The sequence below is a fragment of the Anastrepha ludens genome, chromosome 2 (genome assembly GCF_028408465.1).
Source record: "Anastrepha ludens isolate Willacy chromosome 2, idAnaLude1.1, whole genome shotgun sequence".
Classification (NCBI taxonomy): domain Eukaryota; kingdom Metazoa; phylum Arthropoda; class Insecta; order Diptera; family Tephritidae; genus Anastrepha; species Anastrepha ludens.
Window position 1 is genome coordinate 170,581,119 of NC_071498.1, and position 22,256 is coordinate 170,603,374.

Here is a 22,256-nt window from a genome sequence, read left to right on the forward strand (position 1 = left end):
GCACACCGCCAAACAACACCAATTGCCGTTTAGAGCCAGCCAACCGAGCAAATAACAAACAACAAATGAACATTTGGGCGCGCTTGCTGCTGCATACGAATAAGTGCATACAACCGGCCTTGCACGCGTGCGTATGTGTGTGTATGCTATGCTATGTTGTGTTATGTGCGTTATGTGCGCAGGTGTGTAATCACGTGTGTTGTAATGACAAGGGACGTGCAAATTTTTTGTAACTGGGTTTTTTTTCTGCGGCTACCCACTGCTTAAAAAGGGTTAACAGTGCTGTTGTTGTACTTTTTGTTTTTTTGGTTTTTGGTTTTTGTTTTCTTTGTTGTCCGTATCACTTTTGTAGGTGAAGGCTTTGTGCCAATTCAACCGGCAATTAAATTCACGTCAACAAACACGCACCAGCAGACGGGGGGTGGTGAGCGGTGAGTGCCAAGTGACAAGCAGTTTTGCTCAAAGTTGATGGTACGTCGTCGCCGTTAACGAAGCAGCTGTTCACTTTGGCTTTGTTATTGTTGTGGTTTGGTGTGTCGTGCACTCAGGTCGTTGGACAATCGACTGTGTCACTGAAAATTACAATTTTATCACCGCTGCCATAGTATCTTTGCTTGGTTGTTGGGATGGCCATAGGGATTTCTTCGTATGCCTTTAAAGGGTGTGACAGCAAAAACTTACTTGCTAGTCTTATGAAAAGTTTTTATCAAGGTTGATTTTTTTTAAAGGTGGATAAATTTAAATTGACTACACTGTTTTCTATGACAGCCAATCTGGCAGTTCTCGCTTGTTTTGAGGTTATTTTGGCTTGACAATCCATTACGGATGCAGGAGTAATGTACGAAAATTTTTCAATTTTTTTATATTGGAAAAGTCACCGTCTGGTGAGTTGTAAAACAATATTCAAACATTTAAGCTTTAACACCTCCTAAGAACATCCTTAACCCTAACCTCCTAATTTTAAAAAGTTACACAGATCCTAAAGTGAGACTCCGAAGCTCATGTAGAGAAAAGTGCTGAAAAACATTATTTTGGTAATTTATTTTATATTAACAGATGAAGTACCAAATTCCAAAACGTTTCCAATCATATATCTTTAATTTTTTTTTTATTTTTTAAATACATAGCATTAAAAAAATTATTACATTTTTCACAAATTTTCGTAGTTGTAGAATGCTGGTTACATATATTTTTTTTGCATTTGTTACAAATTTGTTTCTGCATTTTAGATATTTTCGTCTGACAAAAATGACAGCGCTTTCGTTTCAGGGTGGCAGAAGTACAGGGTTGCGAATCAACAGTTGGTGGTAATACTGCTTTTATGGCTGCTTATGTATCTGTTCGCACATATTTGGCAGACTGTCTTTTCTATATTTGTAACTCCACAAGGCGTTCTCCTAATTCTCGCAAAAACCACTATCTTTTTTTTTTTTTTGTCGTGCTACTCAGGAGGAGTTTTTATCCAAATAATGTAATATAGGAAGCAATAATTGCAATTAAATTCATAAAAAAGCAAGAGGCCAGCTAGTGCACTTGCGCTTGATCATATATTCGTGAATTAGTTGGTCAAATGTGTCTACGCCGCTTAAGTTTTATTATAAAATTTATTGATCTCTGAATTTTTTTTTTCCTTTTCCCTCAAAGACGTTATCATGATGCATAGTTGACATGAAAGTTACTGCTTTTCTTAAGGATCCTTAAGGAGGCTTTGCACGAAAGTGCAGAGGATTCTTGACAAAATCGATGACTGGTGTATGAGACAAAGGTCTTTCCGTTAACCCGAGCAAAACAACCATAGTCTTGTTTACGAGAAAACGGAAATTGGATGGACTCAGTCTTCCAACACTGAAAGGTGTGACACTTGGTCTTTCCAATGAAGTTAAATATCTAGGAGTAATCTTGGATAAGAAGCTGACTTAGGAGACATACGTTTCACTGAAGGTGAATCGTGCATTGAAGATTTTTCAGCAATGCCGTAGAGCCTTTGGCAAAACTTGGGGTCTGAAACCTGCTGTGGTAATATGGATATACACAGCACTTATCAGACCAATCATCACTTACGCCTCTGTGGTCTGGTGGCGACGGAGCATGGTTAAGTCCACAATCCGGGAACTATACAGGCTGCAAAGAAGTGTATGTTTATGCATTACGGGTACCATGAGTACAACCTCTGGTGATGCCCTAAATGCTGTGATTGATTTGCCCCCCCTGGATCTTAAGATACAACAGGAAGCGATAAAAGCAATGTGTAGACTCCATAAATATGGTTTCTGGCACGAAGATGGAACTTCGGGTCACAGAGAAATCTTTAAGTTGCTGTCGGAGCAGTATCCACTGTTTTTGGCACCTAAAGATGACCTGATACCCACCGTTTCGTTTGGAAGGAAATTTGATGTCAGATTTCCATTGCGTGAGCAAAGGAGCAATCCAGAATGCATTCAGGGAGGTTTGACGGATATTTTCTTTATCGATGGGTCCAAGACTGAAATAGGGTCTGGAGCCGGATGGTACTTAAACGATAGTAATAAGTATCACTATGCTATGGGGGGAATGGCAACCGTTTTCCAAACAGAAGTTTTTGCCATCCTAAAAGTAGCCGAATGGATAATTGAGAGGAGATGGAGCGGGAAACAGATTGGAGTCTTCAGTGACAGTCAGGCTGCATTGAAGGCCCTGGAGAACGCGAAGCAAACCTCAAAGATTGTTCAAGAATGTAAGAAGAAGCTTAATTCTGTCGGAAGACAAAACACTTGTACTTATATGGGTTCCGGGACACTCCGGTGTTCAAGGAAACGAAGTTCCCTATGAATTGACCAACGGTCCCCCACAAGTGCCATAGCCAGTAATCGGAATCAGTCCCGCAGGAATAAAGAATTGGATCAGCGATTAGGTAGGTAATTTACATAAAGAGCGATGGTCCGGTCTAGAACGCTGCAGAACTGCAAAGTGTTTTGTGACAAGTCCGAACAGAAAACTGTCAAACTTTCCACTAAAACTTAGAAGGAAAGACATTCGGTTGATGGTCGGCATCATTACAGGACACAACCCATGGGGTCCGCATATGACCACCATTGGAATCATCGAGGACCCGGTATGCCTGTCCTGCTTGGAGGAGCCGGATAGCACTGAGCACTTTCTCTGTGAGTGTCCTGCCTTTGCTAGAGCGCGACTACGGGTATTGGGTTCCGATGTCGTGAGAATGAGTAATACTCGTTCTCTAAAACTGGAGGATGTTTACAGATTTGCCAAAGAATCTGGAAAATTCTCACAGGACTAACTATCTCTATCTCTGTCTTTATTCTTTTCTATCTCTTTCTCTGATACTTTTCTCCCTCCCTCCTTGACTATCTACCCCCTTTCCAGAGCTTTAAATACAATGGGCTCTTTAGCCTGAATGTTTTAGGAGCCACCAAATCTCCTGGGCTCCTTGGCTCGACCTTTTCAAATTCACATTCACAACTGCTTTTCTTGCTTTGGGAACATGAGAAGCAATCGTTTGTTGTATGTTTTTGAAACCCGAAGATTTACTGAGTTAATCTCTCAAAACGTTTAGCGCTCATAGTCTCTTTAAAAATCGTTATTCCATACAATTTGCCGCGGGATAACTTCTACAGTATGTTACACAAGAGCGTGGTCACTGTTACACGTAGATAAAAATCAGAGCGTCCTGTTTCTTTTTCTATGACATAGAGGGCAGCTCAGTCCTTCATGCTTTTTGTAAAAAGTCAGCTGTCTGTCAAATTTAGTCTACAATTGAGTGGTTTTTCGAAATGAGTGCTGTTTTGAGGCAATTTTTCTAAGTTTGCATGAAAAAGAACCCAAATTAACGCAAACTGCTGCTGCGAAATATATGGGAAAGTCGAAGCAGTTCGTTAGCAAGTGGATAAATCGCAATAAAAAGGTCGTCGGAAGTGCAAGCAAAGTCGCAAGAAATGACGAAAAAAAGATTCTCGCATTGTTCTCGAAATATCCAACTTTTACTTTACGTTGTGCTGCTGTGAAATTGAAGGAAAAGGTGCTGACATATCTTACGCAACGATTCGTAGGTACTTGCTTGCCAATAAACTGAAATATCGCAGTACTTTGGGAAAACCAATGTTGAGTGCAAAACACATTGAAAAGCAAGTGGAATGTGCGAAGGAAAATTTGAATCGCGATTGGAGCAACGTAATTTTTTCTGATGAATCCTCCCTCTGGGTATTTCCGAGCATCAAATACGCCTGGACAACCTTCACCAGTAGGATGCTTCAACGGACTGTTAAGCACCCCGTCGTATATCAAGAAAAATGAAAGCTGGATCCTTCAAGAGGACAACGATCCGAAACATCGGAGTCGAGCGTGTAGCGAGTGGAAGGCGTAAAACGGAGTTGTCACTGTAGATTGGCCATCTCAGTCACCGGACGCAAATCCCATAGAAAATGTGTGGGATCTGATGAAAATGCAGCTTTTCAGACAAGAGCCATGTAATTTAGAACAATTTTCTCGACAAATTTGGAAAATTTGGAGGTCTTTTCCGGTAGAATATGCAGAAAAACTAGTGGAAAGTATGCCCCGACGGTGCCAGACCATAATTGACAATGCAGGTGATTGGACTTGCTACTGAGGCATTTGCATTGAGTACTGACGACCAAATTATCAATAAATTTACGAATTTTCGAAAAATCATTTGTTGTTATTATTTAACAGTGACCACGCTCTTATGTAACTCACTGTAGCTTTGATTATTTGATTTCATATGGTCAGCTATGTTTAAAGGTCCTATAAAGGCAAAGAGTTTTCCTAATTTTGAGTACACTGCCGATCCTTCTTCATTCGTATACCTTATAATTTCATCACAAACTTCATCGTGTATGAAGAGCTTGAGGCAATCAACTACGTACGATAAAGTTGCACCTGTATGAATAAATTCCATTTTGTGCTCAGCTCTGCTGGTACAATTATTACTTACCTGGAGGTGAAACAACTGCGGCAACTTTTCTTTTGTGGATATTCATTGATGTAATTCTAGATGAAGGTTGTGGAGACTTCTTCTAAATAGTAGAATCTTTACCAACGTAGAAGTTGGCTTCATTGTCTTCCACATCTGCATTTTCGTTTTCATCCGAAATCGCATCTTCTTCTTCAGACGCTTCAGTCATCTGGTCCACTTCGGAATCATTATAATCATCATCATTGTTGTCACTGACTTCACCATCAGACTCATCTTCCGCTTCCCAATGTTCTAAAATATCCTCCAACTCCAAATCATTCTACCGTTCCATCGTAAAATAAAATTTTGCCACAGTTATATAATAACGTATTTATACAAATGAGAAAAAACAGACTACAAGTATACACGTGAGCATAATCAGCAAAGCTATAAAGGATTTGAATATGTATACTTCTTCATCTGTTCAAAAATGCCTACTATAGCTTTATTCATTTTACAATTTCAATTTTTAATGTTATTTAAAAATGTTAGACCTACTGTGCGAAGAGTGAGTCCCTCAGGCTCACTTTAGAATTTACGTTACAATCTTGTAGGATTGCAAAAAAATGGTAAAAATACTTACGCCATCCAAAAAATTTTAAATACGTCATAACAATTATAATCAGTTGGAGGAATACCCAAAATTTCAAATCAAAATATTATTTGGTGCGGGAATAATCAATACTTAAACTTCAAAGTGAGACTGAAAGGCTCACTTTAGGAGATTAGGGTTAACAGAACGCAGTTCTTCTTCTTCTTTCATAGCGTTACAACGCGAGGTGCGTCAAAGCTTCCTTCAAAACGCTGTTGCTTCGTAGTTACGTATTCCCAACTTTTGCAGATCGTGTTCCACTGTGTCTGTCCAACGGTTCGTCGGTCTGCCTTTGGCCTTCACGGCCATCAGCTTTCCTGTCAAGGCTTTCTTCACGGTACTGACAACAGGCATACGGATCACATTACCTAGCCATCTTATGCGCTGCGCATTTCTAGTTCGCAACTGTATACATATGTTACAGTGAAATCTGGAGAATGTCGACTTTTACTGGTGAATGTCAACATTCACATAGTCGCTTGGTGTATGTCCGAAATTTTTGCTAAATACCCTTATTTCTGACTTATACCGGTAAATGTTGACATTCACCATGCACTAATGGTGAATGTTGAACATGTTGGAGATTTCTATTTTCTTCTCCGTAGTTCAGTCGCTATAAAGCGCCACAAGGATAGCGTAACTTTTTCGCCTCTCTTCCTGAAAGGAATGACTAAGAATTTAAAATACACGGTACATTCGACATGAGAAAAGAAAACAATGGTATTGTAATAAAAAAAAAAGTACTTACTTATGTGCTTCAAATCTTATTTATTGCAACAACTTAAACTATTATGACACACTTTGAATTGCATAAGAGCCCCTTGCTTTTACAACTGTATTTATTTGTAGAACACTTCCTTTTGCAATGAAAGCGTCTATAGCCTTGTCCCCCGCTTCTGGAATTAGCTGCAGCTGCTTCTCTCAGCAACATTTCTTGAGAAGAAATCTTATCTATGGAACGTCACTTTTCTTTACAAATTACGAACTGATTACGTGTGTGAAGCTGCTTGGCGGTACCATTTTTATTTGCCAGTTTATAGAAGTCGGAGTCTTCTATTCCAACAACAACCGCTAACACATTTCGGTTATCTGTACAACCGCGGTCGACATCAGGGACTTGTATTCATACATTATCACCAGTTTGAACAGCAGAAAATTGTTTTTGTGAGGCTCGTAACATTTTTGTTGCCTAGAGTAGTATATTTTCTTTCGCGGCCACTCTTTTTGTAGAAACCAACTTGTGATTTTCAGTCAAAATTTGATGTGAAGACGTTGCAGGTTGTAGGTCCTCTTCAATATTTTTTTCTTTGGAATATGGTTTTCAGTATGACCACCGCTCAATTTTTTTTATAAGCATTGACAGTTTCTTCAAGCTGTTCTTCGATTTGAGAAGTATTGGCAAATTCTTCAAGTTGTTCTTCAGTTTCAATATTTGCGATTTGTTCGCCAGGCAAAAAAGACGATGCTTTGCCTCTTTTGGTTTTAACGCCAAACATGCCTTCATAAGAACTTTGGCGCGTTCCTTCGTGGTATGTAGTGTTTTTGGCAAATTGTACAAAGGATCTGACCATTTATTTGTATCGTTATCGTTCATCCATGCAGTTAGCATATTCTGTATATCCTGATTGACCCTTTCAATTGGGCCTTGTGTTTGACTGTGACAAGGCTTTTCATGAACTATTTTAACATCTTTCCACATATGTAGCGTATATTTCGGATATCACTTGATTACTAAATTCTCGGCGAATTATCTGTTTGGAATAATGCTGGTACATCAATCTCTCTTTGACTGCAGATCTATCTCGACATCTTGAGTTTAATTCAGAACTAACAATTGGCTCCACAACAATACCTCTCTTAGGTGCACTGTGTTTCATTTGACACTGTTTGCATAAATTTAAATATAAAATTACAACTTCAAATGTAATATTTTTGTATTTAACTTGCAACTCTTTAAGCATACCTGTTCTTCCTCCGTGGCCTATTTTGGTGTGAATTTTATAGTATACTGCACAATTTTTCATTGGTAGCATAATACTGTATGTTCGTTTCCCCTGGTTTTAATGGTACAATTATTATCATCATTAATTTTTAAAACATCAAGACGTTTTAATCGTCTGTAATCCAAAGGTGTCTTGCATTTAATTTTAGCAGAAACCACTTCAGAAACTATTTTATAATACTTTTCTTGAGAAAAATAAAAATAATTGTCTTCTCGTTTACCCGCAATTTATGCATTTAAATTTTCAAGAAAAAGATCACGATATACTGCAGTATCCATTTAGTATAAATTAGGGACTGATACAGCTGACTGACTCCGAGCAGAACAAATGATTTGGCGAAAGAAATCCAGTCACTTGTTTTTTGGCTCTTCTGTTTTGGACTTTCACCAGAACATATCTGAGATTGTCGATACACACCGGAGAGGGTCCGAATGTACAACAATGTAATCAAATATTCGATCTTTCACCGACGTATTTGGTATCTGTTGACATTCACCGGTGAAAGTCGACATTTTCCAATTTCGGACATTCACGGTAACATATATATTGAGAAATTGTGTCTCACATTGTGCCTGTATTACTCTATTTATTGCGCTTCTACTGTCCATCTTTTCTGAAACTATTTTTAAATACTATCCTTTCTATTGCAGTTATTATCACCACCGCAAGTAGGAATACGCCAAACCTCTTGAAATGTTAAAGATTTGCAAAATAAGCGCCTGTCCGAACGGAACACTTGGCCTGCACCTGAGTCGAGCGCCCTGGGATCCCTATCCATGGGTGAGTGGCATACAGGAGGGCTCCAGTGCAGAGGACGCCGGCATGCGCGTCGGCGACACAGTATTGGAGTTCAATGGCAACGATGTGTTGGGACAGAAAATCTTCGAAATCGCAACAAAAATACGTGAACATTGGCAAAGTGGTGCCACCGATGTGACGGTGGTGATTTGGCGCAATGAAACGGAGCCGGATAGCTGTTGCAGCGACGAAAATGATTGCGAAGACGTTGATGATGAAGGAGGCGATGGGGTGGAGAATGCGTTGGATAATAGTGATAGTGAGACAGCGATGGTAGAGGGGCGAAGAAAGGTGAGTTGAGTAGATTACTGTTTTCTGAGTATCAAGCGTGGCATACTCGTACTCTTAAGTGCAGCGAAGCGCTGAGCGTTTTTTGTTTTTTACTTTGTTTGTTTTTGGCATAACTATGATATTTACTGTTGTTGCATCTGCAGTACGTGTCGAGCGTGCTGCTTTTTGCATGTCACGCGATGCATTAGTTTCGGTTATTTATTGTTATTTTTTTTTTTGACTCTTCTTTCGTGCAATCTTGGCAAATTAATATAATCACCACGCTTCGCTGTTATATAAGTGGTTGAGTGTATGCATGTATGTATGTATGTATGTATGTATGTATGTGAGTACATAAATTTTCTATCGACTGTTGCTGTAACACAAACATGCATGTGTATGTGTGCATATGTGGGTCAATAGTGTTACTTCAACGGTAGCAAACGCTTCGCTAATTTTCATAAATGCAGTCGGAGATTTTACAGTAACTTCTGCCATACAATTCGAATAGCTCCTTTAAGTTATTATTTAACAGTTTAAAGCAGTCGCTTTCAAGGTCAAAATACAGTATTTATAATTAACAGGAAACTCAAAAAAAAAAATTAAAAAAAAATTAACAGGAAACTCAAAAAAATAAAAAAATTAACAGGGAACTGAAAAAAAAACAAAAAACATAAGAAGAACCAACTACGTACTTTCTAATGCCTTCAACTGAGTTTGGTGTCCATAAAGTAACGAGGTGTGTGAAAAAAGTATCGCGAATTTTGGATTTTCGCAGGTTACGTGTATTCGAATTTCGATTTTTTTGTGGCAATAGCTCTCTGTCTAGAAAAAACTATGTAGGTATATGAAATTCAAGTTTTATACCAAAATTAAACAATTTCTCTAAAAAAATGCTTGGTATATAGTTCTACAGTCTATTAAATTCTAGATAATAAAATGCAAGTTTGACGTACAGTGGCTGAATAAAGAACTCGGACACCCACGTGATATGGTTTTAAATCAAAAAATGTATACAGGGTCCGGCACTCGAAGTGTAACCAATTAAAAAGGCCATAAATTTAGTTCGGAAAATTACTTTTATTCAATTCAAAGTAAAAAATGTGGGAAAATAATCCAAGTTCGGAACGTTGCTTTTTAGCCATTCTTGGTTTACTCGAGCTTTGTGAGATGGTACCGAGTCCTGTTGAAACGCGCATGGTCTGCCACCGAAATGTTGTTGACCATAAAAATATAGGGTAGGTTAGGTAAGGTTTCTGTGGCAGTCGGTTTAGAATAGCCAACTCATTTAGACTTTACAGGTCCGTTGTGGTACCAGTGTGTAACACGGGAACCTCTGTGTTTCATGTCCATTCATGTCATGGAACCATTTAGGCGCGTTTATGAAACGTAGGATGGGTTTATCCCAACACCCGTTAGTTCCGTAAGAGAGTCGAAAGAGTGTTTTTCTAACAACTTCCCTCTACTCCTAGCTAAGGCTGGATAGTTACAGAAAAAGTGTTGTACTGTTTCTTCCTCTTCCTCCTCTTCCTCTTCTTCGTCTCTACAACTTCTGTAGTATTCATGAGATAATACTCCTAACCTACAAGAGGGCCTACCTAACAGCCAATGATTGGTGTCACAAGCCACGACCTTCAAGATGTTCTTTCTTGAGAAGCTGAGGAATTCTCCTGACCTTTTCTTATCTATATGCGGCCAAATTAGTCTCGTTTTAACACAAGTATATTCTTCTCTCCATGACTTATTGGCCTCATGGAGGATATTATTTTTATTCTTAATTTGCAAGTTTCCATAAAAATTCTCTTCTATGTTATCAAGCAGTGGAAGATTAACACCCTTTCTGGCCTTGCAACTTCCTGCAATATCTCTATGTGCCGGAACCCATATACGACTGATATTGAAGACGGTGCTAAGATCATTTCGAGCTGCCAGGCATTCCTGAGCAGCCTTTATGGCTAAGATTTCTGCTTGGTAGACGCTACAGCAGTCTAGAAGTCGGATAGATAATTCTGGTCCTAATATTTTGGCCTACATTATTTTCTAGCTTGGATCCATCCGCGTAAAAATTTATTTCCCAAAATGTTGCTGGCATCTTGTTGCTGCCATATTGCACGGTGTTTTCATGGCGTATACTAAGATGCCGTGACTTACATCCTAAATTTCATGCATATTTCATGGCAAAGCAATCTTTTTGGATTTTGACAGTCATTTCACATGAGTAAAACTGTACTAAGTTGTACCAGAGAGTCCGCGGTATTTTTCAACATTTTAAATTTTTTCGCGAGCCCCAATTGAATACGGTATGCAAAAAATTTATATGCAGAAAATATATTTATTAAAATTATATAAATAAAAGTAAGCATTTTGTATTGAATTTAAATATTAAAAATTAAATTAAAATTAAACATTAATTCTTTGAGATGCTGGTTGGTTAATATTGATCGGTGTTTCGGTTTCACGAATTTGAAAGTGCGTTTAAATGATTCATATACGCACGTTGATCCGAATGTTAAAATAATTCGACAAGCAGCCTTTCTTAATTCACGATACTTCGATTCTGGTACGAACTTCCAAAATTCTTCAATCAACGTCGACTTATATTTCAACTCTATTGATTCTAATTCTACAGATGCGTTTTGAGCCCTTAACTATATTGGAATATCTTAATTTCAACTGGATTCAGAAAAAATTCAAGAGAAAATGAGAAGAAAAATTGGGTGCATTTATCGAGAGACACCAATAACCTTTGCAAGAACGGTATATGGCTCCCGAACCGCAGGTTGGCCCACCTGTACCTGTACTATGCTTCATATGGCAAAAATACTCCATCAGGAAAAATAGTGATAAAAAATTATCTAGAATTTGGAGCGACTTAAAACTTGCGTTTTGTTGTATTAAAATTTAGTGGGCTATAAAACTGTGTACCCAAATTGTTTTTAGAAATTCGAATTTTTAGAAATTTTTAAATTATGGTGGAAATTCGTCGAATTTTTATAAATTCTGTACCTAGTTGGGAGTTTTGATTCATATGATATTTGTTGTAGAGTGAAAAATAAATTTCATAAAAAATTCATGAAAATTTAAAAAAGGTAAAATAAAAAAATTAAATATATAAATAAAATAAATAAATAATTTGAGCGCACACTTCTGCTCAGTGTTTGGCCGAGCTCCTCTTCTTATTAATGGCGTTCGTCTTGGTGTTGTTCCCCAAATGGAGGACTCTGAACGACAGAAGATTTTTTATGAGGAGCTTTTGACGTGATAACGTCGTGCTTGAACTGCATGTTATGTTATGTTATGTTATGTTATGTTATGTTATGTTATGTTATGTTATGTTATGTTATGTTATGCTATGTTATGTTATGTTATGTTATGTTATGTTATGTTATGTTATGTTATGTTATGTTATGTTATGTTATGTTATGTTATGTTATGTTATGTTATGTTATGTTATGTTATGTTATGTTATGTTATGTTATGTTATGTTATGTTATGTTATGTTATGTTATGTTATGTTATGTTATGTTATGTTATGTTATGTTATGTTATGTTAAGTTATGTTATGTTATGTTTTGTTATGTTTTGTGTGCGTTATTATGTTTATATACATAACAATGATGTGTCTATATACATATGTATGTATATAAACATGCATACATACATACAAATACTTTGGTGTAATTTTCATAGTCTAATATACATACATATGTCCTCTGCCAATATGTACATATGTACATATAAACATGCATATATACAATTTCGTGCAATTTTCAAATAAAAAGAACAAATCTATATGTAAAGATACATACAAATCATATGGACATATCAAATGTACGAATCTATTCTCTACGATATGAAATGATAAGGAAAGTAGGAAATGAAAGGGAGTGTTTCGAGTGCAATGAGTATTGAAAAAGGCAAATCGATGATGGTGCCTCTTAGTGTTGTTGCCTTATTAACGTCTGATGCACAATCGAAATTGAACATATCTTTCATGAATTTGATAAGTGTTTCGTCATTTTTCACGTTTGTGTAAATGTGACTTGATCAATCCATTGCGATTCCATTTACCTCCTTCTCTATATCCATACAAAACATCTATCAAAAAAATAAAATTAAAATTTTCTTTTGAAAAATGCAACCATTCTATCAGTATTTTCTTATGACGTTGTCACGTTCAACTATCGTCAGCAAACCGACTTTACAGACAACCTCTTTTTATATGAAAATTAGAAAAACAAAATTAAAAGAATTCAGAACTGATCAAAATATTGAAGTCTCCCGTTTTTAATGCAATCTACACATTTAATTATCTCTTTAATTATTTCACCGAACGCTTGGATCTGAGTAGCAACAACAAAAATAATAAACGAATGCTTGCCACTTTAAAGTTACGAACAAACGATTTCATTTAATTAAGCAAATTAGGCTTAAAGAGGATATCAATGCTGCCATAGTGGACTTGCAACGAACATTAGCATTACCTAAATATTAATTTAATTATGTGAATATGCCAAAGGCACACATCCATAAATCCACTGGTTGCCACGTAAACGCATACCCATCGCTGCTCCACCCTCCCCCCTGCGGTATATGGAGGTAGATCCATGGTGCGGCAGCCAAACAATTTTATTGAATTATCTAAGCACTAACAAAGTATTGACTACCATTACGGTGGATTACAATTTAATTGACCGAAATATGCAAGCGTACACCGCCTACCGAATTACACGCATACGCTTACGCATTCACTTCTCCAGCGCACATAGCTATGCTCTAGAGCAGCTTTCAAGTAGTCGTGTTAGTGCGTGTAGCCTATAAACAGGCGCATGAACGCATATCAATTTCAATCAATTTTCAAGCTGTCAAATGCTGCAGCCAGCTATTTCATTGAACGCAACAGCAATGCAGGTTAGTGTAGGCAACGCTAGGCAGTAGCCAGTTAATATAATAATATTGCACATTTACGGCGAGAGCTTCCGATTCAGAGGGTTTGGCATTTTCAGTAAAATATAATAAACCAATTGATAGAGAGAGATATTGTCACAGTCGTGTTTTTTTTGCATTCACATGCATTTCATGAAGTTAAGTGTGGTTTGTAATTCGCGCAAATGGACGCCATGGCTCCGCTTAAGGTTCGAAAGACCTTGGTACTCCCAATTTCATGAAGAAGGCGGGCTATGTTTAAGTAGGTTTAAGACCCTTACTAAGTCATTGAACTTCTCTGAATTAGAGATATGTGGCTCAACAGACTGTGATAGGATCACGTACTCGCTGTCTTCATTACTGCTACTAGATATTTGAGATAGCAGTTGCTGCTGTTGTGCGTAGAGTGTTTGGACTAGAAGGTATACGAAAATTTTCATTGTGAGGAACAAGAGCAGACACTGATGGTAGATTTGGGCGCTACGCTTACGTGGACCAACTACACAAAAATAGCAATCGTTGGTGGAATTAGTAGGTTTTTTCCATATTCTTGGTACAGCAAAGCTCATATTTTTTGTTCCTCCTGGGTACCAAGTTGGAAGAAAAGGAATCATTGATTGACAAACTGTATATTTCATCCTTGGGTTGAAAATAAAATATATAGCGGTATTTAAATTTTCTAAAATGTGTGATGTATATTCTTACCTTATAAACTATTTTTCAAGTTACTCATAAGAAATGTCGACCGCCGCAGCCGAATGAGTTGGCTCGCACTACCATTCGAGAGTGCATAGGTTTGAATCCCCGTGCATGAAACAGCAAAATGATAGAAAAGTTGTTTCTAATAGAGGTCGCCCCTCGATAGCCAAACCTCTGAGTGAATCTCTGCCATGAAAAAGCTCTTCATAAAAAAAAATATCTGTCGTTCGGAGTCGACTTGAAACTGTAGGTCCCTCCATTTGTGGAACATCAAGACGCTCGCCACAAATAGGAGGAGGGCATTGGCCAAACACCTAAGAGAAGTGTACGTGCCGATTATTATTTTTCTTATATGAGAAATGACTTGCCCATATTTTATGTTGACTTCATATGGGTGGGTCAAAATAAGCTTCATAGGCTTCACAGACTTCACAGAGTTTGAGCTTAGCTCAAATACGATTTGAAATAGTTGCCTCAATTGGGTCTGTTCGCCTCAACCCGTACAATGTTTGTAATGGAGTGATTCCATTTAAACTGATTTAAGTATTTTGTTCATGGTATTAAATTTGTAGGAAAATGGGCTTAATTGTAGACTTAGCTGTATTAACAAGTAACCTGAAAAAATTAAAAAAAAAAAAATTTATTCAAATTTGAATTTAAAATTTTAAATTTATAAAATTTTTTTTTTGCTTTGAAAAGTGCAAAAAAAGTGAACTAAAATTTAAAAAAACATTTTAATAATTTTGAGATTTTTTACAATTTTTTTTTTTTAGTTTTATAATAGAGTTTTTTAAAACCAAATAATTCCATTCTGAAGTGCAGAAAAAGTGAACTAAAAATGTAAAAAAAATTTAAATAATTTAGAGATTTTTTATAAATTTTTTTTAATTTTGTTATAGAGTTTTTTAAAGTCAAATAATTCCACTCTGGAGTGAAAAAAAGTGATCTAAAATTTAAAAGAAATTTTAATAATTTTGAGATTTTTTATATATATTTTTTTTCAAGTTTTATAATAGAGTTTTTTAAATCCAAATAATTCCACTCTGCAGTGCAATAATTTTGAGATTTTTTATAATTTTTTTTTTAAGTTTTATAATAGAGTTTTTTAAAGTCAAATAAACGCTCTTAAGTGCAATAAAACATGAACTGAAAAAATTAAAAAACTTTTTTTTAGTTTTGAATTTTTTTTCTTTTAATTTTGATACAGATTTTTATGCAGTCAAATATTCCCACTTTTAAGTGGAATAAAGAGTAAACTAAAAAAATTTAAAAACAAATTTTTATAATTCTGAAAATTTTGTCCGAAAATTTTGATATAGAGTTTTTGAAATCAAATTATTCCGCTCTTTTTAACATTGAAAAAATTCTTTTTTTCTCAAAAGTTTTGTTTTTGGAAATTTGAAGAAAAATATGTGTACCGCAATCCACACAATTTTTGTAAGTTAGCGATTTCAACTCAAGTAATCTTAGTATTTTGGACAAAGGCCTTAAATTTTTCTAAATTTTTTAAGTTTTTAATAATTCACAATTTTTTAATTTTTTTTTTTTATTTTTTGAAATGTTGCTATAGAGTTTTTTAGAGACAATTAATTCCGCTCTTAAAAAGTAAACAGAAAATATTTTTTTATTAATTTAGAGTTTTTAATTTTGATATAAAGTTTTTTGAAAGTAAACTATAAAAATCTGTAAAAATTTTAGTAATCTTGATATTTTTTATTATTGTTTTTTTTTTTAATTTTGATACAATTTTATAAAGTCAAATAATTTCGCTCTTGAGTGTAATAAAAAGTAAACTGAACAAAAAGAAATCGTAATAATTTTCAGATAGTTTTACTATTTTTCTTTAAATTTTGCTATAGAGTTTTTTAAAGTCAAATAATTCCGGTCTTAAGTGAAATAAAAAGTAAAATTTTAAATATTTTTAAAAGTTTTGAGGTTTTCAATTATTTTTTTAATTTTGATATACAGTTTTTTAAGTCGAAAAAATTTGGCTCTTAACAAGGCAGCTATTAGATAGCAGGAAGATAAGAACGGAATGGAACGATACGAGCGTCACCAAATATGCATGCAGAGGCACTCCGCAAGGTGGGGTACTATCGCCGCTATTATGGTTGCTTGTAGCAAATGAACTGCTCAAAAGCTTTGACAGAGGGACACCAAAACTAGTGGCATCAGTAGTGGAGATTCGCCAAAAGCGCTGACATCCTACTACTGTGGGCAAAAGGTAAGGTGAATTTGGTTGTAAAATGAAGCATCTTTATTTATTCTTGTAAATCCATTTCATCCCCTTCAAAATAATCCCCTCTCGATGAAATACACTTAGGCCAACGATTTTTCCTATCCCCGAAATATGCCAAATAGTCCACTTCCGGTATAGCCATCAGCACCTTCTTCGATTCAGCTTTTATTTCCTCAATCGACTCGAAACGCATTCCCCGGAGTATTCTCTTGAGTGTTGTGAATAGCCAGAGGTCACACGGAGCCAAATCAGGCGAATACGGTGGTTGCGGAACGATATGCGTGGAATTTTTGGCGAAATGGTCACGAAGAACGAGTGCAGTCTGAGACGATGCATTATCGTGATGCAAAAACCAAGAGTTGTTGGCCCATAATTCTGGTCTTTTTAGACGAATTGCTTCACGTAAACAAGACATAACGCTCAAATAATATTCCTTATTAACAGTTTGGCCAGGTGGAAGGAATTCATAGTGCACCACAGCACGAAAATCGAAAAAAACTGTCATCATGACCTTTATTTTTGAACGACTTTGACGTGCTCTTTTCGGTCTGGCCTCGCCTTTAGCATGATATTCGCTTGATTGGTTGGTTGTTTCAGGGTCGTAAGCATAAATTCAAGTCTCATCTCCCGTAATTATGCATTTGAGCTTGTCCTGATAGTCTGAAAGCATTGTTTCACACACATCAACGCGACGACTTTTTTCCAAGAAATTGAGAGTTTTCGGTACCAAACGAGATTTGACTTTTCGTAGGCCCAAATGGTCAAAATGGTTTTCACAGATCCTTCTGATATTCCGATCATATCAGTAAGGTCTTTAACAGTCAACCGACGATTTTTGAGCACTAACTCCTCCACTTTATTGACGTGTTGGTCATCTGTTGACGTCGATGGTCGTCCGGATCGCTCCAAGTCATCAACACGTTCTCGACCCTCTTTGAAGTCTTTGTACCACTTATAAACATTTTTCCGCGACATGGTCGAATCACCAAATGCCTTCTGCAACATGCTAAGCATTTCCGCAGCCAAAATTTCATTCCGCAAACAAAATTGAATGGCACTTCTCTGCTCAATCAAATCAGACATTGTAAAAATCGAAAAATGCACTCTTGGTCGTTTGGTAAACACAAGCGTAAATATATTACTGATTAACATTCACATGAAAGTTGGCCCAGATATTATTAACAGTGCTGCCAACTCATGAAAAAAATAAGTAGTGCGAAATTTTAGTCCCGCGAATGTCTACTTTCAGTATTCATAGAGGTCGGTCTGCATCTAGTATCGCTAGGGACCAAAAGGTCTATGCGTTGCTTAATGCCAACCAGGCTAACCTAACCTAACCTAACATTTATTTTTATGTTTTTTTTTTAATTTTCTTTTAAATAAAATACAGTTTAACAAAAAAATTGTGTTTTTTTTAATTTTTATTTTTTACATTTGTAAACAATTTTTGGGATTTTTTTTTGTCATTTGAGAAAACATTTCCCCGGAAATTTTTTTTATTATTTGTTTCTTTAGTAGTTGATATTATATCTAGTAATCTCTTGAAGTTTCTTAATGGGGTTCCATAAAATTTTCGCTTTATTTTTAAATGCGAACAGTTGGTTCTCTAGAAGTTGGCCATATATTCGAATTTATTTCTAATCAGCAAATATCTTAAAATATGTAAAACCCAAATGTTTCTTATTCCCCGCAACATTTGAATTAAATCTCAAAATTTTTGAACCTTTACTAGTCGTTTTTTTTTAAATTCTATTTTTAATTCAAATACCGCGAAAAATTATCAAAATGTTTGAATATTTTTCACAGATTTTTTTTTTTGTACTCCTAGTCAATGTTGGTATGCCTGCTTGCTTTACTTTATACTCGCTTAAGTTCCCTTTTCTAGCTCTCTAATTGACGTAATTTATTTAGCAACTTTTAATTTTTTCAAATTTACTTTTCTATTCTATTTTCATGCGGCCATTGCAACTTTGCAACTTCCGACAGCGTACGCATCAGCATCAGCATCAGCAGCATTCCAGCATTAATCAGCAGTCATTGCAAAAGTTCGCCACATGCCTGCAACACATTGCCCAATTATTGGAGTGTCCTGTTTGCCTTGAGGTAAGTTGCATGCGTTGCATATCGATGAGTTGTCAGTACTTCGATGGCAGTCGAGGCGGCTGCACAGTGAAGTTCGTCCGTCTGCTTGCTTGCTTGCTTGCAGAGCAAGACTAACATATAGCAGAGCATTGGGCTCATGCATATTTACACGCAGCCAATGTAGCTAATATGTGTGTGTAGCGTGTGCATGTATGTGTGTATGCGTGATATATATATTTGTGTGCTTTACATGCATAGTTAGGCAATGATAACGGCAAAGTGCATGTTTATGTGAAAGTGCATGCGTGTACGTGTGTGCGTGTGTGTGTGCCAGCCAATTTAGGTTGTTAAGCCGTTTGGCAGCGAAACGTGCTGAGGCGGGGCGTAGCAGTCAAGCAGTCAACTACGAGTACGTCGTCCGAACAATCGGTCAGGAAGTCGTACAAGTATGCGCATTTATGTTTGTGGATGTTGGCGTGTGTATTTGTGCAGGGTTGCAATTGAAATTGCTAATCACAGCCGCGGCGTATGAGTGTAAACTTTCTATTTACTTTTGCCGCTGCGCACTGCAATTGCCACTGTTTGTTTTTGCAGCAAACTTCAAAAAGAAACCAAAATTCGAAAAGCATAAAAAACGTGGAAAAACAAATCTAAGTACGCAACTGAAATTTTATTTATGCGCATAAAAAAAAATGCAAAAAATAATGCAAAAAAAAAAATGCAAAAAAAAGTAGAAAAAAAGCGGCAATTCGGCGCACCTGCACTAAGTAAATATGAGCAACTGCAACAAAACTCGTGTGTACTAGTGAGCGAGTGAGTGGGTAACTAACAAGCGCATATACCTAAATTAAGTTTGACTTTGCAAAAGTTGCAAACTTTTTGCGTGCACTGTTTTCCGCGCAACTGTTTGCTTAGCTATGCACTGGCCTGTGCATTTGGATGCTTTCACAACTGGCACAATGCTGCGCAAACACTTGCAGCAAGCACACATATGGACAAACATATGCGTACACAAACACAAAAATTCTAACACGATTTGTCCAATCAATTTGCTAACTGCAATGCGAGGCCACTGCGCTTTCGATTTGTTTGCTTACATCGCTGCTTAATAAACGGCGGAGCTTCATAGAGGCCCACTATTGATATGAAAGTAAGTTGGAGTAGTGACTTTATTTGAATATCTAGCAAGAAAGTAAAAAAAATGTATTATTCCAAAATACCCTATGATCAGAAGGTATCGGGAATGTTTAAATAAAACAAAACAGAGTTAAATTTCAGGCAAATTTATTTTATCCGTTTAAAAATATGACCCGTCTGAAGTAACTCACATGTGCCAACGTTTAACCCAGTCTTCCATGCAGGCCTGATAGGCCGACGAAGGGATGGCCTTCAGCTCCTTCATCGCATTCTCTTTGATTTCCTATATCAACTGAAATCTCCTTCCAGGAAGTGGTAACTTCAACTTGGGAAACAAAAAGAAGTCACACGGGGCTATATCAGGTGAATACGGTGCTTGCAGGATGGTATTTAATTCATGCAAAATCGCAGAATTGTTGGCCCACATTTCTGGCCATTTGCGACGTACATCATCTCTCAAACGTCTTAAAACGGATAAATAATATTATTTATTGACTGTCTGACCCGTTGGAAGGTGCGGCAGCAATTCATAACGCAATTCATGCAGTTTGGTGACGACAACTCCGGCTGAATGAGCTGGAGCGTTATCGTGGTGAAACAGCACCTTCTTTTTCGCTAAATGCGGTCGTGTCTTCTTCAATTTTTTGTGGAGCCGGTCCAATAACTCACTGTAGTATTGTCCAGTAATCGTTCTTTGTTGTTCTAAAAACTCCATGAGGCTGACGCCGTTCGCATACCAAACAATCGTCGCCATGACCTTTCCGTCCAATAGGACTGTCTTCGCCTACTTTGGAGTAGATTCTCTGGGAGAAATCCAGTATTTTCATTGTTGCTTAGTTTCTGGTGTGTAATGATGAATCCGAGTTTCATCAACGATGTCAACTTGACGCAAAAACTCCTTCAGAACTCGCTTAATTTGCTCCAAACACTGCTTCGACGTCAACAGTCGCATCCGCTTGTTGTCCACCGTGAGCAATCGCGACACCCATCGGGCCGACAATGCTTTCATCGCCAACTTGTCATGTAAAATATTAATTGCCATTCCGGTCGGTACACCTGTGGCCTCTGTTGGCCTTCGCGCACTTTCGTTCGTCGATCAGCGAGAACCATGTCGTGGACTTTTTGAATGATTTCTTCGTTAGCCACGTCTGCCGGGTGTCCTGGTCGCTTCTCATCAAAAACGGATGTTCGCCCACGTTTAAATTCGTTGAACCAATATCGAACTGTGCTCATAGATGGCGAAGTGTATCCATAGACAGCATCAAACTTTGCTTTTATCTTCTCTCATTTTTTCCCATCCACAAACAAAAAGCGAATTACCGAAAGGTATTAAAAAAATCGCCCATTGCTCTGTGGAAATCATATTCTAGGGATCAAAATAAGAAACTTTGCCGAAGGAACCATACCTCTAAAACGAATTCTGGTGTCCCCCATTTCAAAATATCACTATTTTTGGCCTTTACAAGAAAAAATCAGCTAAATGGCTATGCTTTTTCTTTATTTTTATTTATTTATAATAATATCTATTTTTTCTCTTAAGGAATTTATTTAGTCAGAACATATGTAAATGAAAAAATTAATTTAAGTGAGTTATGGAAAAGAAACTAAAAAGTTCGACCCAAATTGGGGGACATCAGAACTCGTTTTAGAGGTATGGTTCCTTCGGCAAAGTTTCTTATTTTGATCCATAGAATATAATTTTCACAGAGCAATGGGCGATTTTTTGCCTCCCCACAAATCGACCCGGCCTAATACTTATACATGCTGCTGGGATTGTTACACAAACCACATACTTTGAACTGACAAACAGGCTGAGAATTCTGAGAGTTGACAATTCCGTTTGGTAATAGAATTAGAACCAAGCGCCTGGATAGATTTGAAGCCTTTTATTCTTTTATTTATAATTTTTCATTCCGACAAATAAATTTCCAGCAATAAAATTTCTCAATAAATCGGTGTCGCTATTGACCGTTGAAGTTGTACCGGCCTATGCAAGTGCATGTCTGAATATTGTAAAAAGAACTGATTTTAAGAAAAAAATAAAATTAACGAAACCAAAGTAAGACAAGTCTTGTCGAGACCCTATCTATGTTACCGAGAAGAGTGAACAAGGAAACAAAGAAAACAAAACCAAATAACCCCAAATTTCTTCTTCTTCTTAATTGGCGCGATAACCGCTTACGCGATTTTGGCCGAATTTAACAAAGCGCGCCAGTCGTTTCTTTCTCGTGCTAACCGGCGCCAATTGGATACACCAAGTGAAGCCAAGTCCTTCTTCACCTTATCTTTCCAACGCAGAGGAGGCCTTCCTCTTCCTCTGCTACCCCCAACTGGTACCGCGTCGAATACTTTCAGAACTGGAGCGTTTGTATCCATTCGGATGACATGACCCAGCCAACGTAGCTGCTGGATCTTTATTCGGTGCGCTATGTCTATATCGTTGTAAAGCTCATACAGATCATCGCTTCATCGCCTGCGATATTCGCCGTTGCCAACGTGCAAAGGTCCAAAAATCTTCCGCAGAATCTTTCTCTCAAACAC

The 22,256-nt window shown here is 37.0% G+C and overlaps 1 protein-coding gene across 1 annotated transcript in view; it reads left to right on the forward strand.

Moving 5' to 3' along the window:
* Positions 1-22,256, forward strand: part of LOC128855855 (putative mediator of RNA polymerase II transcription subunit 12) — a 104,251-nt gene that overhangs the window by 26,271 nt on the left and 55,724 nt on the right. The window contains exons 2-3 of the mRNA XM_054091064.1: positions 8,215-8,653; positions 18,483-18,599. Of these exons, the coding sequence (XP_053947039.1) occupies positions 8,258-8,653; positions 18,483-18,599 (513 nt within the window). The 5' untranslated portion in view covers positions 8,215-8,257. The remainder of the gene's footprint in view (positions 1-8,214; positions 8,654-18,482; positions 18,600-22,256) is intronic.